Source organism: Papio anubis, chromosome 1 (genome assembly GCF_008728515.1).
Source record: "Papio anubis isolate 15944 chromosome 1, Panubis1.0, whole genome shotgun sequence".
Lineage (NCBI taxonomy): Eukaryota > Metazoa > Chordata > Mammalia > Primates > Cercopithecidae > Papio > Papio anubis.
In genome coordinates, this window is record NC_044976.1 from 39,239,094 (window position 1) to 39,255,662 (window position 16,569).

General features: G+C 45.2%; 1 protein-coding gene across 4 annotated transcripts in view; it reads left to right on the top strand.

Moving 5' to 3' along the window:
* The first annotated feature begins 274 nt into the window (after window positions 1-274).
* CTPS1 (CTP synthase 1) overlaps window positions 275-16,569 on the top strand; it is a 32,806-nt gene continuing 16,511 nt past the window's right edge. The window contains exons 1-7 of one of the 4 annotated variants that reach the window (XM_003891671.3): window positions 275-808; window positions 4,241-4,419; window positions 5,766-5,936; window positions 8,322-8,422; window positions 9,555-9,671; window positions 12,116-12,199; window positions 12,715-12,795. In XM_003891671.3, the coding sequence (XP_003891720.1) occupies window positions 4,254-4,419; window positions 5,766-5,936; window positions 8,322-8,422; window positions 9,555-9,671; window positions 12,116-12,199; window positions 12,715-12,795 (720 nt within the window). In that variant the 5' untranslated portion in view covers window positions 275-808; window positions 4,241-4,253. Of the gene's footprint in view, window positions 809-1,016; window positions 1,535-1,556; window positions 2,016-2,937; window positions 2,958-4,240; window positions 4,420-5,765; window positions 5,937-8,321; window positions 8,423-9,554; window positions 9,672-12,115; window positions 12,200-12,714; window positions 12,796-16,569 lie in introns of those variants that run through there. The other 3 variants (XM_009205997.4, XM_009205992.4, XM_009205988.3) reach the window with 3 other exon arrangements.

Consider the following 16,569-nt stretch of genomic DNA (forward strand, 5'->3'; position numbering starts at 1 on the left):
GGCACTCACTGCCCCAGCACCAGCCATCTCTGCAGCAAGCACCCATGACAACCATGAAGTGTAATGAGCTGCTCAGTGTGCCTCCCTACATCGTTAGTCCGAAGAGAGGGTCCCTCGGTGCCCGGCACAGTGCGTGGCACAGTCGGTGCTTAGGGAGCGATAGCTAGATGAAATCGTAGTTTTCGGGATCCTAGTCCATCCAAAGCAGCCGCCTTCGGGGCAGGTGTGGGGAGGAGGGAGGCCGACGAGGAGCCAGAGCCGCGCGGCTCTCCGCACTTCCGTCTTGGAGGCCGGGGTGGCGCTGCCGCTGTCCCTCGCCCGGAGGCAGAGATGCGCTGGCGCGTCACCGCCAGGAGCCCACAGTGAAAAACTATTGGATGGAAGGCGACGCCCAGAACTCCAGGAGAACGCTGTGGGAGGACGCGAGGCCAGGCGACTAATAGGCCAGGTGTGAGTCCCCAAACAGCCTTCTCCCCTTCAAGAGAGGAAGCTTGGGCCACAGGCTGGGACGGAAGCAGAGGGGCAGACACGCCGCCACTCGCCCGGCCTCGAACCGCCGCCGACTCAGCTCAGCCGAGGCGGCCAGGAGGTCCGGCGGCCCCGCGCCTGCGCACGCCGGGCCCCGCCCCGCCCCGCGCCCTCCAGGCCCGGCCCGCCCTCCACCTTCTGCGTGCGCACAGCCTATAGCCCGCCTCCGTGAAAGACTGCCGGGCGCATGCGGTCGGGGTTGTTCACTGGCTGTCCGGGGCTCCGCGCGCGTCGCCGGCCCGACTCTGTCGCTGACGGGAGGATCTGAAGCCGGCCGCAGGTAGGCCGACTCCAGGGATCCCAGGGGGAAACTGTTCTCCCGCGCAGGAGTCAGCGGCGCGAGCTGAGCCCGGCGCCGAATAGCCCCGCCGCCGGGCTGACGGACGTCGCTCCTACCAATCAGGGGCGAGGTGTCTCGGCGTCCTGCCCAATGGGCTGTGTGCCTAACGGGAGTGGGGCGGGCGCCCCGGCCGGCGAGCTGCTGGCTCCCGCGCGCGGGCCTCGTGGCCGGGCGGTGCTGGGGAGAGGGGCCGAGCGGGGCGCGGGGTGGCTTCAGAGGTTGCGGTGCTTGAGCCGCCGCGCTCGGCCGCGCCGAATCAGCTCTGCCGGGCTCGTCGGACGGATTAGGCCGTAGGGGCGTGGAGCGCCCCCCCAACCCCGTCCTTGCTCATCGTTTGCAAGGAAGCCCGGCAGCCGCCCATCCATTCAGGCGGTGCGGGCCTCGGGCCTCGGGCCTCGGGCCTCGGGCTCAGCCGCCTGGGGCTAGGCGGGGCGGCTCCGCGCCGTAGGACGAGGGGGCCTGCAAGCTCTCCGGCCCTGGGCCCCGCGGCTGGCCTTTGGGCCCCACGGCTTCCTCCCTTCCCGACGGCCGGGAGTCGGGGCGCTGGCGGTGTATAGAGCTCACCACGTTTGCGTAGCGCCCTTCCGTCCACACTCGTTGCAGTTTCGAATCCTCAGCGGCCCTGTGACGCGGGCGGCGTGGAGATTCTCACCCCCATTTCTTGAGGTGAGAACCCGCGTTGCAGGCAGCTCAAGTGACATGACTGAGGTCTGCACACGAGTGATGGGGGCTGGCACTTCATCTCATAACATTGAAAGAAAAAGCATTTTCCCCCCTCAATCTTTGTTGAATTTTCAGATGTGTCTTGATTTACGTTACTTCTGTGCCGGAAAACCTTCTTGCACCTTCCGTCACCTTCAGAATTAAGTTCAGATTGGGCATGCCAGTTTTTACATGATCTGGCCCTTGCCTGCGTTTCCAGTTTGTCTTCCACCATATATCCCTCCCTCCCCGTCTTCTCTTTCTTGGCCTTACCTCTGTTCTCTGTAGCTGCCCCGCACCTGCCTGTTCACCCTGTTCCCTTTCCTGTGCTCTGAGTCTTGCAGTCAGTCCTTCAAGGCCCATCGCAAGTCATATCTACAAAACAGAAGCCGCCTGGATCCGCCCACTACCCCCAGGACTTCTCTTACCTTCCTCTGATGCCATGGTACTGAAAGCTTCTGCTCTCTTCGTCCCCCTTTATAGTCTAAACATGTTTTCTGTCTGCTTCCACCATCACTGAATTACTCATTTATTTGTTAATGTTTCATCTCTCCAACTGGACTGCCAGAAAGTTGAGATGTGGGCCCAAATCTGATTAATGTTTATAGTCCCCAAGCACAGTAGCTGTCATGTAAGTCAGTACCCCATAAGGATGAACGAATGAGCCTCCCGCCTGGTCTTTGTGTACATTGGCATATTTATTGCCAGGCACTGAGACTGCAAGAATCTAGAGAGAGAATCTAAAGAACGTAAAGAGAGATGTTACCCTCTTAGAGTAAAATTGGGACAAATCAAATGTAATTGGATAAGATGAATCTTTTGTAGAAGTAACTCACTCAGGGTGGCAGAGGAATTTCTGGGATCATCCAAAACTTAGGGAGACCAGGGTATAGTCTCAGTAAGAGATATGTCTGGTTAGAACATATGTAAAATGTACCTAAATCTGATTTTCATGTGTCAATAAGGAACTGTAAAGTGAGAGACTTAGGGTCAGATAAGCTTGGAGACACCGCATACTGTATAGCAGTGATGATAGTGCGAGTTTACTCCCAGGATTCTTGCGTTAAATGACTTGGTTTAATCAGCATTTCTCTGATGTATATCCATAAAACCCTTTTTGAGAATCCCATATGCATTTTGTTGAAAGCAGGGAGCATGCTTTTGGAAATGCTGCAGCAGAGGCTGGAAAGAGCCTTTGGAGCCGGGAAGACTTCTGAGCATTCTTCCCTCCCTGCCAAGTGTGTGCTTTCCTGCTCTGGGGAGGGGGTGGGGCGGGGGAATGCTTCAAGCACAACTCCCTACTTTTCTTGTTCCTTAGTTTATTTTTATCATAATTTTGCTTCACATGGAACGTTCCTGAGGAGGAAAATATCCTGACCATGCCAAAGTAAGCATTTTCTGCTACTTTCCTATTGTGTTTTTCATTTTGGTCGCATTTGGGTTTGCTGACCAAATGGACGATTCTGGACCTCTGAAGCTGGGGACCAGTGATAAATCCTCCGTGATGAGCCTGTCACAGTCTCCTCACCTCTTGTCAATGCTGTTTTCACCTGCGTCTTGACTCTGCTGCCCTTACATCTTCTTTTATCTCTCCTTTCCCTGCCACTGTGGCACACTCTTGGGATTTAATCTCATCTCCCCTCTCTTTGAGTCCTCCGCCCATCATGTGCTTCAGACTGGTTTCTTATCTGATGTCCCTCTCCCCCAGTATTTACAGTCTCTCTTCATTGCATGCCTGGGAGAGATTTCTGACAAGGATCAAGTTATTGTTAAATTATAGAAGAGAACTACTTTTTTTTTTGAGGTAGTCTTATTCTGTCGTGCACACTGGAGTGCAGTGGCGTGATTCCAGCTCACTGCAACCTCTGCCTCCTGGGTTCAAGCAATTCTCCTGCCTCAGCCTCCTGAGTAGCTGGGACTACAGGCGTGCGCCATCACAGCCGGCTAATTTTTGTATTTTTGGTAGAGATGGGGTTTCCCCATATTGGCCAGGCTGGTGTCAAACTCCTGACCTCAAGTGATCCTCCTGCCTCTGCCTCCCAGAGTGCTGGGATTACAGGCATGAGCCACCGTGCCCAGCCAGGGAACTCCTTTTAATTATAGGAATTTTGGTTTAACTGCAACCACTTTTCAGTGTTGATGTTCTTTCCTTTTAGTCTATCTTTTATAACCTAGAGGAGCTTTGTTTTCTTGATGATACATTGTAGTTTAGCCAAAGACATTATTTATTTCCTGGAGAACTGGAGTGCTTATCCAAGTTTGAATTTTTTTCCCATGTAGGGAAAACAATGAGGCACCTGCCTGGTATCTCAGTGTCTGGCAGGGATGTCAGCAGACATGTGGGTTGTAGTGTTATATCAACCAGCTTAGAGCTGGTTTTATTAGGTTGACTCTGAAGGTTATTAGTTGTCAAAGCTTTAAACAAAAAACTATGTTATTAGAGTAGCAGTTGTTTTTCTATACATATTTGACTAAAGCCATTCAGTGATCCAAGAAATGTTTGTTACGATCCTATTTAAACCTGAAGACAACCTTTTGAAGTCCTGTGACAGAGAAACTAAGGCTTCAAGATGGTTCATAGCTAATAATTGGCAGAGCCAGTATTTGAAGCCAGATGAGTTTGGTTTGTTGAGATATATTTATTTCATCTGTAATTTTTCTCTTTTCCAGGTCAAAGAGTAAAATGAAGTATATTCTGGTTACTGGTGGTGTTATATCAGGAATTGGAAAAGGAATCATTGCCAGCAGTGTGGGCACAATACTCAAGTCATGTGGTTTACATGTAACTTCAATCAAAATTGACCCCTACATTAACATTGATGCAGGAACATTCTCTCCTTATGAGCATGGTAAGCACAGTGGATTTCTTCATAATGCATGTGGAAGAACATGTCAGCACTTGGGAATTATGTGCAGTTTGCATAACTTTTATTTTCTGCCTTCTAACATAACAGGTCCCTTAATATAGCAGAATGATACTTTTTTCACCTAGACAGGAAGAATTCTTTTTTTTTTTTTTTTTTGGAGACAGGATCCCATTCTGTCCCTCAGGCTGGAGTGTAGTGTGATCATGGCTCGCTGTAGCTTCCACCTCCTTAGCTCAAGCGATCCTCTCACCTCAGCCTCCTGAGTAGCTGGGACTACAGGTGTAAATCACCAGGCCTGGCTAATTTCTAAATGTTTTGTAGAGGTAGGGTTCCACTATGTTGCCCAGGCTGGTCTTGGGTCCTCCCACTGTAATCCCAAAGTGCTGGGTGTTACACGTGTGAGCCACCATGCCCGATTGTATTTTACTTCTTTGTTGTTATTGAGAACCTATCAACTGTGTGACATGCGACTGTGGCTGTTACTTCAAAGATTAATTGCTTAAAACTGGGAGAGATGTTAAAACATACCTCTTGTTTTAAAATTCTGCATTCATACTCCTACTCTCTAGCATTGAGGTGAAAATCTACAAGCATTAAGTGTCACTAGTGCAGAAATCCTCATGTAACAAATAGCAGCTGGAAAAGATCTGTACACTTGAGTGATATTTAATACAGAATTCTTGAGCAGAGGATGAGTTATCTCTCTGAGGGAGAAAATGAGACATTTTTTTCCTTTCCTGTGTTTGAGCTTGTCTCCTATTGTAGTGGTAGGAATGAATCATTCTGGGCAAAATTTCTAGAGTGAAGTTTCATGGAATGAATGTGCAACAAAGGAATGGGGGAAATGTGTGCAGTTTCACAAATTTGTTTAGAACAAAAGCAGAGCTCAAAAGCTGATTTTTGTAATCAGCACAAACTTAATATGCATATATCCAGGCTTTGAATCAAATATTTTTATCACACTTTAAACCATATTATGCTTAATTAGGAGACTTTTCTGAAGGCTCTTTTTTCCCTAGGCAGCAGATGCTATATACTACTGTAGGGTCCTGTATACGCACAGCCCGTCATTCCCTCCCATCCCTTGCCATTTTATAACTCTTCTTAAGAATGAGTTTGTTGACAGACTAGAAGTATGAAGTTACCTTTTAGAGAATATCTGGTAATTTTTCTTTTTGTGGGTCATGTTTAGTTTTCTAGAAGTGAATTTCTGTGCTTCCTATCATGTAATTGCACATGTTGTTATGAGTATTTTATTTCAGAATTGCAGTTGTGCCACGGTATAGGTATTTTTCACTTAACCTAAATGGTTTCTCTGTTCACTGCAGGTGAGGTTTTTGTGCTGGATGATGGGGGGGAAGTAGACCTTGACCTGGGTAACTATGAGCGTTTCCTTGACATCCGCCTCACCAAGGACAATAATCTGACCACTGGAAAGATATACCAGTATGTCATTAACAAGGAACGGAAAGGAGATTACTTGGGGAAAACTGTCCAAGGTAATACTGGATTTACCTTTAAAGCTTAAAAGTCTTAACCAGTTTGATTTCTTCCCCCCTCCCACCTCTACACAGATGTATAATTCCCTTTTGAGTACAAAAGTTTACATCATATGTGATTTCAGCATGAAACTCACAAGGTATTGTTACTGAAATATGCCTTCAGTTGAAAAATCAGAATTATATTGTTGTTTGCTAAAAAAAAGAATTTGAAGAACCACTTCTTCAGTGAAGCTTGTCAGTCCTGCCAAGGCAGCATGATATGAGTCCAGAGAACTGTTGTTTTTACACAGTAATGAGTGTGAAAGTGGTAAAGGCAACTCGATTAGGGCATTAAGCCAGATGGCATGTGTGTGTGCATTTGGAACTTACTATGTATAGAAGTGAGAAGGAAATGAGCATCCATTGTGTATACTGGTTTCCAGGCCGTTCATCAATGCCATATGGCCTAGGAGGAGCCTGAGAAGTGGGTTTCTGGGTCCTCCCAAGCTTCCACTGGCACAGCTTCGCTTACATCTATTTGCTGTTTCGGGGTTTTGTACAAGCATTCATTTAAGGAAAATGTTTTGCTGCTTTAAAAAGGTGGGGATGGAAAACTACTGATCTAGTATAATAGCAGTGGCCCAAATTTGGAGGGGTTGCTGAAAAGTGGCTTTAATCTGAGTTATGAGAGCAAATCTGCTTTTGGCTTTAGACTTTACTGGCCTGAAAGCTGAGGGTCACACTGACAGCTGGCTCTGGTCTGGGGCTGCCCTGGCGAGATTCTGGGCTAATTGGGTCATATTTGGATCTTAGCTTCCCCTCTCAGTAGCTTTGTGAACATGGGCAAATTAACCTTTTCGAAATGTGGATTCGTTTTCTGTAAAATGGAGACAATAACAACACCTACCTCTCTGGGTTGTTAGGAGGATTAAAGGAAGTAAAAGTCAATGAAGTGTTCCCTGACTTCCTGACACATAGAAAGGAATCGGGAATTAGAATGGTTTTGATTATACAGTTTGCTGTTTATTTATTCATCATCCATCAGATTTGCATTGAATGCTCACTGCAGTCAGACGCTCACTGGTGCTGGTAATGCATGTGATGAGCAAGACCAGAGAGGTCATTGCCCACACGGAGGTTACCTGTGGGGGAGGCAAACAACAAACATACAACAAAACGAGACGTCTGTCAGAAGCAGTGAAGAAACCAAGTGGGGTCAGGACAGAAAGAATGACTGGGAAAAGCCACTTTGGGCAGGTGGTTGGGGAGCCTCCCAAGAGAGGCCATTTGAGCTGAGAGGCCAGTCACAGGGAGAGTGGAATGAGAAGTGTGGAGGCGCAGGGCTACGAAGGCTTGGTTGGTCCAGGAATGGAGGGGAGGCTGGCATGGCTGAGGCAAAGTGACCGAGGGGGATGGTCAGAGAGCGGGGGTGGTAGCCACAGCCAGGTTCTACCCAGTCTCGGCTGCAGCAAGAAGCTCGGGGTGTACTCAGAGAAGTGGGAAGCCACCGAAAAGTTGAAGCGTGGGAGTGATGAATTCTGACTTGAATTTTAAAAGATCACTTTGACACCATGTGTGGAGTAGATAATGCATATTCTCCTGCGTGAGGCAAATGAATATCCTTGTGCATGAGGCATTGCTGTAACTGGAGTGACCTGGAGTTAAACAGTAATCTTCACCTTTTAGGAACTTGCAGTCTGTGCCCAGCAACTATGATTTTTGAAGTGTTGAGCAATTGCTGGCATTCTTTGAGCACTGACATGGCAGGTGCTCTACTGAGCATTTTACAGGTGCTGTCTCACAAAATTTCCACAACTTAACATGTTGTTAAGCTTAAAATGGTTAAAACAAGCTTAAAATAGTTCTATAATTGACCCAAAGATCCACAGCTAACGAGTCATGGGACTGAGGTTTGAATCCAGACATTCTGACCCCGGGTGCTGTGCTCCTAACGACTCTGCTGTGCTGTGCTGTGCTGGCTCACTGCAGTAGATTGTTTACCCTTTGGTAAACTGGAAACATACGGAACAGGGTCCCAGAAGTCTCTTGTTCCTGGAAATGCACTGAAGTGTAGTGTGCCCACCTTCATCTGTGAGCAATAGGGTTGGCCATACTAATGTGTGACTCTGCACAGGGGCATATGCGCCCGTGTGGCTCAGGACACTACTCTCAGCCTTGCTCTGTTGCAGGGCTTCCAGCAACAACTTGGACATCTGGCTGCAGGAAGTGTGAGCTCAGAGATTTGTTGAGGCCAGTTAAAGGGGGCCTCAAAAGTATTTTTATGACCCTATTGCTACTGTCTCCAGGCAGAGAGTGCCGCAGTTTGTTTTCACAGTCAGTGCATTTGTCTCGATCAATGTAGATGGATAAGCGTAAGTTCCCTGTTTGTTTTCTCTTTCCCAGTTGTCCCTCATATCACAGATGCAATCCAGGAGTGGGTGATGAGACAGGCGCTAATACCTGTAGATGAAGATGGCCTGGAACCTCAAGTGTGTGTTATTGAGGTTTGTATGATTCTTGCACATGTGAACAAGTGTACTCATCTCCTTAGTCAGCCATCAACAACTGATAAGACATTTCCCAGTGGAGCCCTTGGCCCTCCTATCTGTGTTGGTGCAGTATGTTGCAATGTGGCAGGTAAGGGCATAGTAACAGTCATGTGGAATGGCCATGCAAAGGAAAACCGTACTTTGCCCAAAGAGTGCTCCTTTTTTTTTTCTTTTTTCTTTTTTTTTTTTCTTTTTTTTAGCATTTATAGATTTACTTAGTACTGACTATTCCCATGAGTAGTGTGACACATTTTCATCTGTCTCTTGAGCAAGTCAGCAGATCTTTTGCTTTCTTCTGGCAAGAGCATTCATCTCCAAATGAGCTTCATTTGGTTTCAGTATCTGTACTCCTGCTGTGCTGATCCTAGCTGTTAGATCTCAGTGTTCCTCAGATAACAGGAGACTCAGAAGTTCCAGCAGTTTGTTTATAACTAATGCTTTTTTTTTTTTTGAGACAGGGTCTCACTGTCACCCAGGCTGGAGTCCAGTGGAGCAGTCATGGCTCACTGCAACCTTGACCTCCTGGGCTCACGTAGTTCTCCTACCTTAGCCTCCCGAGTTGCTGGAACTACAGTGTGCACCACCATGCCCGGCTAGTTTTTGTACTTTTTTGGGAGAGGCAGGGTTTCACCATTTTGCCAATGGCTTTTGAGCTCAAGCCATCTGCCTGCCTTGGCCTCCCAAAGTGCTAGGATTACAGATGTGAGCCACTGTGCCCAGCCAACTGATGCTTTTCAGTATAAAAATTATTTATGGTTAACTAAGGAGATAAGATTTAGGTTTTTTTTTTTTTTTGCTTTGTCACTGCGATACAGATAACATTCCTGACACCTCTCTCAGCTGACCTTTTTCTTGAAATGATGTGGAAAGTTCCACAGTAACCTTTGGGAACGATGAGCCTGTCCAAAAGAGTAACCTTTTAGTACAAAGAGATGTCTAATTCTTGTTAACTAACATTATACAGGGTTAGAGAGTCCACGTTACATAATTACGCATCACTGAATCAGGAAGACAGACAGTTGTTAGAAAACTAAACTGCCAGAGAAGGGTTTAGTGCCTAACCTCTGAAACAACTTTGTTCTTCTAGCTTGGTGGAACCGTGGGGGACATAGAAAGCATGCCCTTTATTGAGGCCTTCCGTCAGTTCCAATTCAAGGTCAAAAGAGAGAACTTTTGTAACATCCACGTCAGTCTAGTTCCCCAGGTAAGTAAGACATTGAAAGTTTTACTCTGGGAGAGATGGAGAGGAGGGAGGAAAGGTAAACTGGAATGGTTTTTACTTATTGTGTAGTAGTTTTCACTTGAGGTGCAGGAAGCAGAGAATAAAGAACTTTGTGAGTTTAAATTTGTTACAATCATACTTTTTTGAAAAGATCAAATAGAAAACATTTGAAAAATCAGGGCAGTTGCATTTGCAGATGTAGATTGGCCGTGTGCATTTGTCTTTACAGTATGGTGGAACTAGAGTAAAGAGGCTGTTTTTAAAGCAAATCTTGTGGAGAGGAGTCAATAGTAACAAAAATTAGGAAGCTGGAAGGCATATGGATGCATAGAAACCGACTAAGCTTACCTTGAGTGCCAGATCTTACGCCTGCAGCAATGAAAGCAGAGAAGCTGCCCTGTTTGCCCTGCAGAACCCAAAGCTCAGGAGCGGGATGAGGGTGGACCTTATGTAACTACTGCTTCAGAAGACTCAGACCCTGACATCTTTTTCCTAAAGTGCACAGTTGGGCATTAACCTCCTCCCACCTTGGCAGAAGACTGGAGGCTTGTTCTCTGGAGAGGGTTCCTGGATGAGCAGACACTAGGGACAGTTGAGGGCGGTAACACTGGACTACAAACATGGGGTTGTGTGTGATGTTACGCTGTTGACACTCCTTGCCTTCTTCCACCACTCGGTTCCCAGAATTGACATGTTTAGGCTTGGCCATTCCACGTGGGAGATTGTAAGATTGTCCTCTGGGGTATGGATAGCCCAGGATAAAAGACACTGGCTCTGGGGGCTCCCCGTGAAATAAGCCAGCCAGATTTTCACCAAGACAAGCCTACCCACTCACACAGAACCTACAGGTAGCATTGGAGCAGGCCTCCATACACTTGGAGAAAGCATCTGATAGGTAAGAGACCAAGCAACAGAAAGCAACTTACAGGGAACTGAGGCTCTACAAGCAGAGGAAACTTTAAAAAAAAACAAAAAACCCAAAAATGACCAGTCATTACTATTCTTAGAAAATTAAAAGGAGATAAGGTATATCCATTAGATAAGAACTGGATGCTGTAAGAAAGAAACATTGAGAGAACATAAAAGAATCCTTGGAAATTAAGAATTGGGTAGCAGAATGAAAAAGTTAAGAGAAAGTAAGTTGAGGAGATACCTAAGGAAGTACAGCAAAAAGACTAAGAGATAGAAAATAGGAGAAAAGGTAAGAAAAATTAGAGGACCGGCTCAGAAGTTCTAACTTCCAAATAATAGGAGTTCCAAAAAATAAGAACAGAGAAACGGAAGTATAATCTGAACCCCAGGGGTCAGCAAACGATGGCCTGTGGGCCACAGGAACCTACTCCCGCTTTATGGAAATCAAGTTTATGGAAATATAGTTGCGTCCATTTGTTTATGTGCTGTCGGTGGCTGCTTTTGCACTGGAACAGTAGAGTTGAATACTTGTGGCAGAGACTGTGTGGCCCACAAAACCTAAAATATTTATCATCAGGCCCTTTACAGAAAAAAATTTCTGACCCCTTATCTGAACAATTCAAGGAAATTTCTAGACATCAGTTTCTGGGTTGAAAGGGGGCCCCCTTGGTGCCTAGCATATTGGATGACAGATGACCCACACCAAGGCATATTATTGTGAAGGTTCAGACTAATGGGGCAGAAGTTCTAAAAGGCTCTAAAGAGAAAAATCAAGAATCATTGTGCCATTGGACCCCTCAGCAACAATACTGGAAGCTAAAAGACAGTGATGCGATTTCATTAAAAATTCTAGTGGAGTCTGGGCATGGTGGCTCCCACCTGTTATCTCAGCAGTTTGGGAGGCAGAGGTGGGAGGATTGCTTGAGCCTGTGAGTTTGAGACCAGCCTGGGCAATGTGACAAGACCCTGTGTCTATTTTTTAAAAAAGTCCAACAGAAAATGATTTCCATCCTACAAGTCCGTATGTAACGTCTATCTGTTAAGTGTGAGAGGAGAATAAAGATAATTTAGTCCAGAAAGGAAAAGTGTGGCACGTGGTTTGGGAACAGTATTTAAATACTTCAAAAGGATGTAAACCCGAAAGAGGGCTGCAGGCACAGGAAAGTGTCTAATGGGGGCAGGATCCTCATTTAACAGGGAAATCAATAGAAAATGGCTCCAAGTAAATGTGAAGAAGTGGCACACCAGCAAGATCAGTTAAGAGTTGAAGAGCGGTGGTTTCTAGGGATTGGAAAGGGGAGAGTGGGTGAGGGCCGATACTGCTTACAAGCTCGGTAGAACCATTTTACTCTAAAATGCATGCACATGTAACTTTGACAAACATAAAAGCTAAATTATGTAAGTGACCAAATGATCTATTTCCTTTTTAAAAGGGGTTCAAGGAAAAGTCATACTTGAAAACTCCTTATCAGAGAGAAACTAACTTTTTTTTTTTTTTTCCTTTTGTAAAATAGCCAAGTTCAACAGGGGAACAGAAGACTAAACCCACCCAGAATAGTGTTCGGGAACTTCGAGGGCTTGGGCTTTCCCCAGATCTGGTAAGATTTCCTGATAACTGGTTTCAGTGTAATCTTTTATGTGTAGTTAAGATCACTCTTTCATGACAGACAAGACCGTTGTCTTTTTGGCTTGCTTTTGATAATTGATGATGGGGAAAATAGGATTAGTGCTTTGAACCGGGCTCTAGTTTGCCACTTGTTCCTGCTTGGCACGTGTTAGGTCTTGTACTCCCCAGACCTTATTTTTCCTCTCAGTCCTTTTATTCTCATTTTTACTCCTACCTGGGAACACTAATGGAGGAAAACCCCAGAGCTCTTGTAGTTCATTAATGTATTCATTTGTATTGCCATTCTCTTATATTTCTCCAGTTTGGTGTTTAGGGATTTTAGCTTTGAAACGGGTCATAATATTTTTATGGATTATGTGCCTGGTGCTGAGATTAACATTTTCGTTCATCTTAACGATGTGAAGTCTGTTTTAATTTCAATCAGGGAAAACCCCTACTTTTGTCATCTTTTCCTTCTGTCTAAGCCATCTTGTTCTCTACTGCTAGGTCGTATGCAGGTGCTCAAATCCACTTGACACATCAGTGAAGGAGAAAATATCAATGTTCTGCCATGTTGAGCCTGAACAAGTGAGTAGAAATTCCCATCTCTAATAAGTTGTTTTTTGCTTTTAATTGTTCTAAAGCCTCTTGATGAGTTTCATGAGGCTTGTGTTACTTTCTAATTAGAGATAGTGGGCTGTTCCAGAAGAACCCATCGCCATCGGCTCTGATTTGCCATTCCTTGCCTCTCCTGGTTCCCCAAACACATTTGTGTCCCTCCTGCCTCTTCTCCGTGCCTCGTTGTACTTTGTACTCCAGCCAGGTGGAGTATCTTTCGGTTCCCCTAGTACCCCCACTGTCCCTGTGATTGTACTTTTGCACTGGCTAATTTCTGTTAAGAACCCATGTCCCCCTCTTCCTGTTGGCTTGCCAGTCTCCTGCTCACTCTCATCCTTCAGGTTCTAGCGAAGACAGTGTTGTTTGAGAAGCTTTAACTGCCAAACCTCCTGGCCCTTGGCCTTCAGGGTTAACTGCGTCCTTCTCTGGGCTCCTGTGTGGTGTCTCACGTATGCTGCCAGTGGGCCCATCTTTCTGGTGTGTGTGTGTGTGTGTGTGTGTGTGTGTGTGCGCGCGCGCATGTGTGCACGTGTGTGTGTACATGTGTGGTGTGTATCTCCCTTCACAGACTCTGAGCTTCTGGAGGGCAAGGGCCACCTCATTCAACTTGATGTTTCTGGTGCCTGGTGTCTAGGGTGTTGTAGGCTGTCACAGAGATCTTAGTGTTATTGTTACTGCACCTATGATGCAGGAAATCCAAAATTTGGAACCTGTAATGTATCTAAGTGTGGTGCTTAGTATGGAAATTCCAGTGGTGATACATTGAGCATGTAGCTTTGGCCAGGTTTTAGATATTTGTGTCCTAGCAAGTGAAGGAAATTTAATTCTGTAGCAGAATAGGTTGTCATTGAAATTGCTCAATTTTTTTTTTTTTTTTAATTGAGACGGAGTCTAACTCTGTCACCCAGGCTGGAGTGCAGTGGCGCGATCTTTTGGCTCACTGTGACCTCCACCTCCCAGGTTCAAGCGATTCTCCTACCTCAGCTTCCTAAGTAGTTTGGATTACAGGTGTGTACCACCACTCCCCGCTAATTTTTGTATTTTTAGTAGAGATGGGGTTTCATTATGTTGGCCAGGTTGGTCTCAAACTCCTGACCTTAGGTGATCCACTTGCCTCAGCCTCCCAAAGTGTTGGGATTACAGGCATGAGCCACTGCGCCCAGTCTTAAAATTATTCACTATTAAAAATGTAACAAGTATTTCCATATTTAAGTTTAAGTTTAAATTTTTTTGCTTTTTTTGAGATGGAGTTTTCACTCTTTCATCTAGGCTGGAGTGAAGTGGAGCAATCTCAGCTCACTGGAACCTCCACCCCCTGGGTTCAAGTGATTCTCCTGCCTCAGCCCAGAGGCAGCCGGGAGCCAGAAGCCTGCCACCACACCTGCCCAGCTTAATTTTGTATTTTCAGCAGATGGTGTGTTCTGCCATGCTGCTGCTGGTCTGGAACTCCTGACCTCTTTGGCAAGGGATATCCACCTGTCTCTCGCCTCCAAAGTAAGCATAGGGATTACAGCTGTGAGCCACCACCTGGGCCTTGCCTTTTTTTTTTTTTTTTTTTTTGCCTTTTTTTTACATTTAGGTCTCATAGGTTTCAAATTTTGGCTAGGAGGCAGTGGTGCTGTCATAGCTCACTGCAGCCTGGGCTTAAACAGCCCTCCTGCCTCAGCCTCCTGAGTAGCTCATACCTTAGGCGGAAGCCACCATGTTCAGCTATTTTATTTTTTGTAGAGATGTGAGGTCTTGTTGTTGCTGTCTTGAACTCCTTTTTAGCCTGTGTGTATGTTCTTGCTTCAGCCTTCTAAAATGTTGAGATTACAGGCGTGAGCCACCATGCCCAGCCTTGCTTATTCTTTTAATCGGAATATTTATCTTACTGAATTGACTTGATATAGTCTGAATACAACTCTTTTATCAGGTATGTGATTTGCACATACTTTCTCCGTAACTGTGCCTTGTCTTTTCATTTTCTTTCCTTTTTTTTTTTTTTTTGAGATGGAGTCTTGCTCTGTTGCCCAGACTGGAGTGCAGTGGCATGATCTCTGCTCACTGCAACCTCTGCCTCCCGTGTTCAAGCGATTCTTCTGCCTCAGCCTCCCGGGTAGCTGGGACTACAGGCATGTGCCACCACGCCTGGCTAAGTTTTGTATTTTTAGTAGAGATGGGGTTTTGCCAAGTTGACCAGGCTGGTTGCGAACTGACCTCAGGTGATCTGCCTGCCTCGGCCTCCCAAAGTGCTGGGATTACAGGTGTGAGCCACCACACCTGGCCTTCATTTTCTTAATAGTGTCTTTTAGAGCACAGACACTTTTAAATTTCAGTGAAGTCCAGTCTGTTTTTTTCTTTTATGGATTGTGCTTTCACTGTTGTATCTAAGAACTCCTTGCTTAACCAAGGTCATGAAGATTTTCTTGTAAAAGTTAGTTTTAGGTCTTACAGGATCCATTCTAGCTTAACTTTTGTGAGTAGTGTGAGGTAAGGGTTGAGATTTTTACATGTGGATATCTACTTGTCTCAGCCCTGTTTGTTGAAAAGACTATCCTTGGATACTATTCTATACTTTTTAAAAATAAAAGTACATTATAGATTTACTAATCTTTATAAAGTTGTTTAGATTTATTTATAGCTATTCATAATTTTCATTACTACTGTGAACTTTTAAAAATTACATTTTCTGATTAGATATGGCCCATGTATAGGAGACCCTGCTCACCTCTGTCCATTCATCTATAGCCTAGCAACCTTACTAAAATTCTATTAGTACTGATTGTTTACCTGTAAATTCTTTTGGTTTTTATGGATAAGCAGTGATATTGTATGCCTTATTCAGTGGCAACCGTTTCTTGTTTTCTGGTTCATTTTTTTTTTTTTCTTATCTAATGATAATTGCTAGTATCTTCAGTACATCATTGAATAGAAGTATTGAAAGTGACCATTCTGGCCTTGTTCTGGACTCTAAATAGTAAGCATTAATATTAAACCATGTGATGTTTACTGTGGGTTTTTTATATTGCCGAATTTTCCCTAATCTTAATTTACCAATCATTTTTATTATGAATTTGGTTTTGAATTTTTATCAAGTCTGCATCTACTGAGGGAATTTTTTCTTCCTTAATCAATTTTCTATTTATGTGGTGAATTCCACTGTTAAATTTCCTAATGCAGTAGTTCCCAAACTTGACTGCACACTGGAATCGCTTCAGGAGCTTTAAAAGTACTGTTGCCTGTCTCCTACCCCGAGAGATCCTAATTCAACTGGTCTATGGGGCAGCATGGGCTTTTGACCTTTTATAAGCTCTGAATGATTCCAGTATGCAGCTGAGTTTGAGAACCACTCTTCCTAGTTAAACTATTAATGGGTTCGTGGACATGATTTTTTAAAACTACATTTGTGGTTTGGATCATGAATTTTTTTTTTTTAGACAGGTTCTGGCTCTGTTGCCCAGGCTGGAGTACAGTGATGCGATCTTGGCTCACTGCAACCTCCAACTCCCAGGCTCAAGTGATCCTCCCACCTCAGCCTCCCGAGTATCTGGGGCCATGGGCACGTGCCACCACACCCAGCTAATTTTTGGGTGTTTTTTTCAGTCTGGAGTGCAGTAGCACAATCTCAACTTACTGCAACTTCAAACTCCCAGGCTCAAGCGATTCTCCCATCTCAACTACCCCCCAGGTAGCTAAGACTACAGGCACATGCCACCATGCCTGGCTAAATTTTGTATTTTTTGTAGAGACAGTGTTTTATCA